Source organism: Tauraco erythrolophus, chromosome 7, assembly GCF_009769465.1.
Source record: "Tauraco erythrolophus isolate bTauEry1 chromosome 7, bTauEry1.pri, whole genome shotgun sequence".
NCBI classification, from domain to species: Eukaryota; Metazoa; Chordata; class Aves; order Musophagiformes; family Musophagidae; genus Tauraco; species Tauraco erythrolophus.
In genome coordinates this window covers 33,221,955-33,230,896 of record NC_141471.1, presented here as the reverse complement: position 1 = coordinate 33,230,896, position 8,942 = coordinate 33,221,955, and the positions used below count along the sequence as shown (strand labels likewise).

At 40.3% G+C, this 8,942-nt stretch overlaps 1 protein-coding gene across 1 annotated transcript; it reads left to right on the top strand.

Annotated features, from left to right (window-relative positions):
* Positions 1-2,799: 2,799 nt before the first annotated feature.
* Positions 2,800-5,619, top strand: SOSTDC1 (sclerostin domain containing 1). Its single transcript, XM_086615060.1, is given in 3 exon segments — positions 2,800-3,007; positions 5,205-5,546; positions 5,549-5,619. Coding segments are annotated over 3 exon segments (621 nt in total).
* The last annotated feature ends 3,323 nt before the right edge of the window (positions 5,620-8,942 follow it).

Below are 8,942 nucleotides of genomic sequence, written 5' to 3'. Positions count from 1 at the left end.
AGAGTAAGGACAAACTATACATTGTATAAGTCTATTTTGAAGGCTACATAGGTAACTTACAGCCTTCACCTTTGAGAACATATCATCTAACTAACAATAGCAAAAAATACTTTATGCCTAGGAACTTGTTCTGAGCTAGCGTTACGAAATGCCTTCTGTTGTGAGGTGCGCTCAGGAAGAATACCAATTCTGACTGACCAGCATCCCTTCCCTCATGCGACTTCTAATCTCTCTCAGAAAGACTCAGAAAAGTTAGACTACAGCCTCTAGGTTTGACAATAGACGTCAAATTAACTGACAAACTCCTCGGGTGCCTGCTTACCTTTCAAACCAGGAGGCTGACAGTACTGACCAAGGAACTGAAATAACGATTTTCATACAATATTTGTAACAAGTGGAAAATATAAATGAAATTAAAATAATATTTACTCTGTCTTGTGCACAGAAAAAATAGGTCTATCTTAGCTATGACCAATTCAGGGCCAAGCTTTTCCTTTACAAAGGCTGTAAGAGGCTTGTCTTGAGGTCTTCCTTCTCTAAGTGACAAGACCAAGAGAAGTATGTGACTAACTTAATTGTTTAATATAGCCCAAATTTGAAAGGATGATTTTTAGCTTCATTGAAAGCTGAAAAGGTTGAGTCTTGCAGACCCCGTCCTACAGCCACTCCAAGGTCCCATTAATTTTTCTTATAAGAAGATTATATGCCATTTTTCAAAGAAAACATCTCTCAAGGAACTTCTGACTTTCCCCATTCTCATCTAATGTGGGAAAATCTTTCTGCTAGGAAGAGGTCCCCTGACTGGTACCCACAGGTGCTGTGGATAACTGGAAATGAGTTCCAAGGTTTTAATTATGTTAGCTCAGTTTAGCACAGAGGCTATCCTGCAGGGAAGTGAGATGTGTGAAGATGTGTATTACCTGTAAATATAAGAAAAAAAGAAGTAGGACTTGAACGTAGGCAAAGTAGACCTTTGGTTAGCCACGGGTGAAGAAAAATAATGCTCAAATATTAATGGTCCTGTAACATACATATCTTCTTTGATAATTTGCTTAAGGAAACTTTCACTGTCAATGCTACTTTAAACGGAAGTTAAAACGTACATCTTTGCTTTAGTGGCTAAATAAGATGTTCCATGAGAGTGGACTTGGAGCTTTGTCAGGGGTTAGCAGTGATCCCACTCCTCCATAGGTTACTCTGCTGAAAGATCTCACTCTGCCTTGCAACATTCTTGTTATTCCAGAACTGGGTTGGGGCTAGTCATAATAGATGCAGACAATCAGCTCAACTTCCCCACACACAGCTCTGCCAGTAAAACTCACTTCACCTTGCAGCACTTCTGTTTTTCCTGTGTCTTTTAAGTAAAGGCTATCAATCTGGCACTTACTGTGGATCTGTCCTTACTCTGCTGAAATCCTGGGTAACTTCTTAGTGATGCACGAACGAAAAGTGTTGCTGATACAGACAAATGCCTGCTTATGACTAGGAGGAAACAAAGTCTTTTCTGAATGATTAAGGTTTTGACTCTGACAGTAGAGGTAACTGACCTGTGATACAGTTCCGCTTTCATTACAGCAAATAAAATCCAGGATGACTCTACATATACCAACTCCGTTACAAAGACTGTAAGTGAGATTAGAGTCTAACCTTTACATAAGGTGGTCTCCTTCATGGTTGTGCTTTTTCCCCAAAAAAAGGTTTCCTTTTAATTAGAATGTTATAGCTTTCAGTGTGATCACTATTGTTTTATTTATAATGGACACTCTATAGAGCATTCACCATTATGCAGACAAGCATTGGCCTACTGACAGCACCTCAGTTTACACTAGCATTTGGATTTGGGCCATGTAATTTTATGTAAAATCAAATAAGTGTGTGATACAGTAAAGCAGTATGCCAAAATAAGGATTATTCTTTCCTCTTCGTTTTCTTTGTCACATGAAACAATACATTAAAATATAAGATGCTCTAGGCAATGTACAAAAACTAAAAAAGACTAGTTTGGTGAATGAGCATAGTGAGAGGCTATGAATATGGATATGCTTGTCCTAAGGAGCCTAGAGGAGATGCTTTCTATGCATGGTGATACAGAAATACATACTTGTAACTGCACACCAGGGAGAGAATATTCCCCGAAAAACAAGTAGTTTCTCCTCGCAGTGCTCCTTGTTGATCAAAGCTGCATAATTTAAAGCATCTAGAGGCAGCTTTAAATTATTCACAATATATTTTTTAAGTTATCTTGGTAGATAGCAGACCGTATTTGTGTAACTAGCAGTCGTCTGTAAGTTCTATAAACTTTTGCATTCTTACAGAGCTGGCAAGTTTTCCGAAAGTCACATTTGAGAAGAAGGGACATAACTTTGCATAACAGGAGCAAGAGAGACTCATTCTGGCACGTGTTAGGTCACATCACACAAAAATTCCAGGCATGCAGGACCATACGGAATGGCAGGGAAGAGCCGGCAGCGTTTAGGTCTCAGCCGGAATGCTGCTCTGTGGTGCCTGAGTTTTCTGATACCCTCCAAAGCCTCAAACAGGAATCCTGCAATTAGCGCATCTAACTCCTCCTTACTGCAGTCTTCTCTCCTATTGGTAAAAGGTCTTCGCAGCTGATGCACGGATCCCACCCCTTTTGTGGGTTTTCATTCTGAAGCTATCCACAACTTTACACCTGAATGAATGCCAAGCCTCTGCTGAATATATAAAGGAAACCTTCAAGAGCAATTTCAGAGTTACCCAGAAGCAGCAGAAGAAAAAGATTTCACCCAGCTCTGTCAGACAGAGACTGAACCAACCATGCTTCTCCCTGCCATTCACTTCTATGGCTTTCTCCTGGCTTGCATCTTCACGAAAAGCTACTCGGCTTTCAAGAACGATGCCACAGAGATACTTTATTCGCACGTTGTTAAACCTGCTGCAGCGAGCCCGAGCAGCAATAGCACATTGAATCAAGCCAGGAACGGAGGCAGGCACTACACCAGCACTGGATCTGACCGTAACATGAGTATCCTACCGGCGGCACTTCCATCGCGTCCCGCAGCCCTCGGGCGGCGGCAGTGGCAGCTTCTCCCGGCCCCGGGAGCGGGAGCGGAGCCCCCCGGCCGCAGCCGCGGCGCGCTTTGCCCCCCGCGTGCGGTGCTAATGGGAACCAGCGCCTCGGGGAAGCCGGGACAAGGGAAGATGCTGCTGGTTCCTGGCTGGGATCTGCCTCGCCGGGCGGCCCCCAAGCAAGCCGCCCTCCCCCGTGCCAGTCCTGTAGGACCGGCTCTCTCGGGTAGGTTACTTCCTCAGGGAGCTTCATCCAGGAACGCCGGGTTTTGTGGGTTATCCGGCAGGGAAGCAAGATAAAGGAAAAGGAGAGGCATTCGCCAAGCGCTTGCTTTCTTAACTCACCCTCCCACTGTGGGCAGGGGAGGTGTCTGGGCTACTTTTCAAATGCAATAAAAAACTCTGAATTTTGTTCCCGCTGTTTAGTTTTACTTCCTGCTGTAGCACTTACCTGCTTAACACCTCCAGCAAGAGTAAACAAATCAGCTCGTAATTTACCTATGATCTCTGCTCTAACTTGCCTTTTTATATCTAGTCTTTTCCTGCTGAGTTTTATGTATTTATGTCAGATACGTGGGGATCTGGAAACCTTTTGCTGACTTGATCTGTTCCCTCCCCTGCCCGCCTCCTTAAAATGAAAAAAATCCACGTAAAACACACGCATACACACACCAACCCACCCACAACGATTCGATAAAAATAGCGTCATCCCTGGAAAGTGAAGGCAAAAAGTGACACTGATACCTTTCAGCTAAGCCAGGTGTGTCGACTTCTATGAATGCGAAGGGTTTAAGTGCACAGGAAACATCTCATCATTAGGAGATGACTGGAGCAGCCAGTAGGCATTCATTGTCAATGAGCTGTCACTGCAGAAAAGCTGAGCCGGGAAAGGCATAAAAACAGAGGGAGAGACAAACTTAAATCTGTGACCAGCTGCTTCCAGGTACATTCCTAAGTGCAGCTGCAGGAAGGCAAGCTTGAGTCTTTTCTGCAAGGCAGGCAGGAGCACAGCCCTGTAAACAGTCCCTCCGGTCAGCCTGCAGATTTACAGTCCCTCTGACTGCCCATTCTGAGACACAGGGGACAGGGCGAAGTCATCTTAACTCTCTCTCTGTTCAGAACTTGCTTCAAAAACCCAAGAAGAAACAGAGGCAGCCTGTAGCTGTGATATGTAGATGTATCTTCAAAGCCTTTTATGATTCACTCTAAAATGTTTCTAGTAATTACTTCTATTTTAAAGGCGTTAGTTAATTGCATTGTGTGTAGAATCTGCGCCGTAATTGTCCTTCAGAAAGAGGGAGAGCATAGCCAGTAAAGATTGCATATTAAAATTAAGCACGCTGTGGGCGTTTATTTCAAAGCGTAATTACTGAAATAAACAGTTGTGTTTATTGCAGGGTGCAGAGCTGCACATACAGACGGTACAAACACGCCTGTATGAGCAGCTCTGCATGTCAGTTGCCTGAGAGAATTTGCAGGATCCTCTATGTTACATATAGTATAAAGACCACTGCAGATAGGAAGGTGGTGTTACCCTGAAGGCAAAAGGACCGCGCTGAAATCGTCACTGCTAATGATTCAAACTTTGCATACAGAACACCATTCCCTGCTAACTTCAGCTGTTGCCACTTCTGCAGTATCTATCTGCGTTCAGAGCAGCAGCACTCACGGGAGACTCAGTCCACCATACCCGTGCAATGAGAAGAAACAGGCTATTTGAAATTAATTTAAAAGCATATAAAGAGTTTCCAAAGCACTATTTCCCCCCTTGCTAATGATCCAAGATAATTGTTGTAAACATCACAGAGCAGATTCCCTAGACTGAGAACAAGCAGGAAACATTTCTTCCCTTGGGGTATTTTTTCTCTTCTAAAAGGTATGTCCTGAGAAGAAGGATAGAGAATAAAATTGCCTCTTCTACCACAACTGCTGCAGTGCATATCATTATGATTTCTGTATGCTGTGGTAATACTCAGAGATACCATCAGCGCTTGAGGCCCTTGTGTTGGGGGACACAACAGTAAAGAGATGTCCTGTAAAGATTACAGCCTACTTCAACTTCTGGAAAACATAGCTTGTTAGTGGCAAAATGACTGGTTAAGGAAATCTCTCCATTCTGAATCTCAGTGTTTATTATTTTGTGCATTCTGCAGATCGTGTTCAAGTCGGCTGTCGGGAACTGCGATCCACCAAGTACATTTCAGATGGCCAGTGCACCAGCATCAATCCACTGAAGGAGCTGGTGTGTGCTGGTGAATGCCTCCCTTTGCCACTGCTCCCCAACTGGATTGGAGGAGGTTATGGAACCAAGTACTGGAGCAGGCGAAGCTCGCAAGAGTGGAGATGTGTCAATGACAAAACTCGTACCCAGAGGATTCAGCTTCAGTGCCAGGATGGAAGTATAAGAACCTACAAAATAACTGTGGTCACAGCCTGCAAGTGCAAGCGATACACCAGGCAGCACAATGAGTCCAGCCACAACTTTGAGGGAACCTCTCAAGCAAACCTATCCAGCACCACAAAGAGAGGAAAAGAGCCAGTAAATCCAGCAAACATAGTACGAGTTAGAAGTCAGACATTCCCTCCTCTCTCATCTCCCTCTCCTCCTGCCAAAACTGAACTCACCTGTAACCATTTGCTTTACCGTTCTGGCTGCTTAAAGACAAGTCTGCCATTGTGTGTTCTCAGATGACACTACGTGCTTATTGCTTTGACCAAAACCAAAAGAGGCATCCTCAGCATATGGACCTTTTGGGTGATTTTCCAAACGCTCAAGATGGGGACTAACGCAAGCCTTCCAAACCCACACTATAAACTTTGACATTTTGTCCAGCCATGGAGGCAAGAAAATTTGCCATGAATATTCACTGAAGTCTATTTTGTAAAAAGATGCTTTGTTGTGTGTTTTCATGAGAACCGTTACTACATCTATTGCCTTCTATATCATGTTTTATGAACTTCTGGCAACGGCTTAAAAATACAACACCTAGTATCTGCTTTTGGATTAATTAAAAAAAAAAATGCCTTGCATGCTGACCTTTCTCTTATCTCAGTATACCAAAAATTAAAATATGCATGGCAGCAATCAAAAAGTAAAGCTGAACAAACTATTTATTTGTTGTTGTAATTATTTAATGAGCTTTTATGTGTGTTATTTCCCTCCAAAATGTTATGTTTATAGCTTTCTCATGTATCAAAGTATTTTCCTAGGATTTGCGGCTGGATGAGAACATACATTTTGTAGATAATGTAAAATAGACATTTTAGCATTCTTGGTATATATATTTTCATTTGAACATTCATAGACTTAGGTGTTATTTTGAAGTAGCAACATAAAAATAGTTTTTTTTTATTCTCCACTTTGTATTATTTTTGTTTAACAATGTGCAATCAAAAGGCAGATAAGACGACTCCCTTTAAATTAATTGGTTCCTTTTTTTTTTTTCAAAAATAAACATTGCTAAAAAACTGTATTTTTTGGCTCTATGTATGAAAATGCAGATATTTTAATCAGTCACAACATTTAATCTTAAAATGTGGAGAGCATTATTTGGTTAAAAAAAACTCTATCCATGATATTAACATTAAAACAATCTTTCTATGGATTCTTTTTGGATGTAAAAATCTTACATGCCCATTTAACAGATGGTGCTTATTAATGTTCCAATTCAGGTTCTCATTTAACAATTCTCAAGTTGTACATTGTAGAAGTTTTACAAGTTAGTAAGACATCACTTTTTTAAGCGATGATCAAGTCAAAGACTAATGGTAAAACTAACATGCAGTTTCATCTTTCCCACAGAGCCAATAGAGTCCTGCGAATTATTCACAAATTCTTATAGAATGTATCAGGAAATATATAGTAAGTAATCTGCCTTTCAACACACAGCCCATGAATCATCTGTTCTTAATCTTTCAAACTATACTGAAATACTACGGGCAATATTTCATCATGGGATTCCACTGTTCTTAAATCATTAACTTCTACAACCTGTTTGCACCCAAAGAAAAGATTACACAAGAAGAGAGTAATGAAAAGTCTTGCCTGGTAAGGTCTCACACAAGCTCCCTTTCACCTTTATCTCATTCCATTTTGCATTTTAATTCCAAAAGATTCATCACGAAGTTCTTGGCAGAGATGTTTCTTGGTCGTTAACGTAGAACTGTTTGAAAATCGCTGCTACTGCTTGACTTACTGAATCCTAAATCTACAAAATTTAATGATTTTTCCTCAAAGCTACTTTCAAGAATTCTCTTTAAAATCTGCTATTTGTAAGAATGATTTACACTTTTTTTTTAAAAAAAAAAGTGATCTAAATGGTGGTCCAGTTAAAAACCACTGCATTAATGATCTAGTTGTTTCAAGTTTAGTTCTATGATCATGAAAATATCAGAACGATGAGATCAGAGACCATTTATACTTAAATTCTCTGATCTTAAAGGTGCTTCTTCTAAGCCTAAGAGGACAGATGATGAATAAAGGAGTTAGCAGGGACAGAGATAACACATTGCTCCTAGGCATATCAGTCCAGTGGACCTACAGATATCCTATTTTTTTATTTTAACAGACATTACAGTCTCATTCAATCCATTTTATGAGGGAAAGATTACTCCCAAATGCCAAATATCTATCTATGTTTAAATTCTTCTCCAGCTACTTCTTCAAGATGATAAAGCACAAAAGATTGAGATAATGGAGCAAAATTTAACCAAAATTATTTTCAAAGTCCATAGTCCTACACATCAGTAAAGTTGCCCTGCCTGTTCTGTGTTTGGCTCCCAGAAATAAGAATGGTGAAAAAAACCCCACACATCTTGCTCATGACTCTTCTACAGTCAGTGAATTTTGACCGCAGGAACAATACGCACATTTAATAAGAGCTCACATTTAGCAATAAAGGTAACAACTCCTAGTTTGTCTTTTCACATGAACTACCTGAAGAGGAATAATTTCACACAATTCCATTAAGACAACTTCATGAAATTTTGCTGGACATGCTATAGAAAGATGATGAAGCCCATCTCTAGGTCTGGCACATTTGAAGGAACATGAGGGAAGCCAATGGGAGCTTCGTCCGCCAGCAGTGACACAACTTTGAAGTGCCACCTGAGTTACCTATGGTCTCTTCTTTGGCCATGACATTGGCCTTTTGTGGAGGAGATCTGCAGGAAAGCAGTGCTAGAAATATGTTAATCTTGAATTTCTTGAGGAATGATGTTTGTCTTTTGTGTCATCTCCTAGCTCTGAATGCTTCAATCTGGCCTATACAATTTGCCTTCTGTTTCATCCTGTCATATGTGAACTCACAGGGGTTTATCCAAGGATCCAGACAAAAGGCATTATACAAGTAAATCCAACCAGATGAGAGTTTCCAACATGTAAAGTTGCAATGGGTAGGATATGGGCCTTTGCTCTTGTGTCTACAGTGGAGAATCTTGCCGAAGTTTCTCAAGGATTCAATGAAAAAAATAGTACTGCTTAAACTGAACTAATTTTAAATATGATACATCTTCTTATGTTTGTTTCAGAGTTAAAAAGGAAAGACAAACATGCTAGAATTTTCTTAGTTTCCACCCGAAATATTAAGCCAAATAGATACAAGAAGCACATAAATGTTTTGAAAAAGTGCAATGCAGAGGCAGATCAGATAAGTTTTTACACAAATTACATCACTAAATAGTCTAGATTGATTACACTAAGGATATACAGAGGTTGACTTTCTCAATAACATCCTATCGTATGAGCAGATCACTAAGTCCAGGGGCTTCTTAAAAGTGTTTCAAACATCTTAAAAGGAACTTAATAATTTTAAGTTCTCATACTTGCTTATTTAGAAAAACAATAGTGAATAAACTAGAAATAATCTTTTAATCTGCCATCATTATTTCAT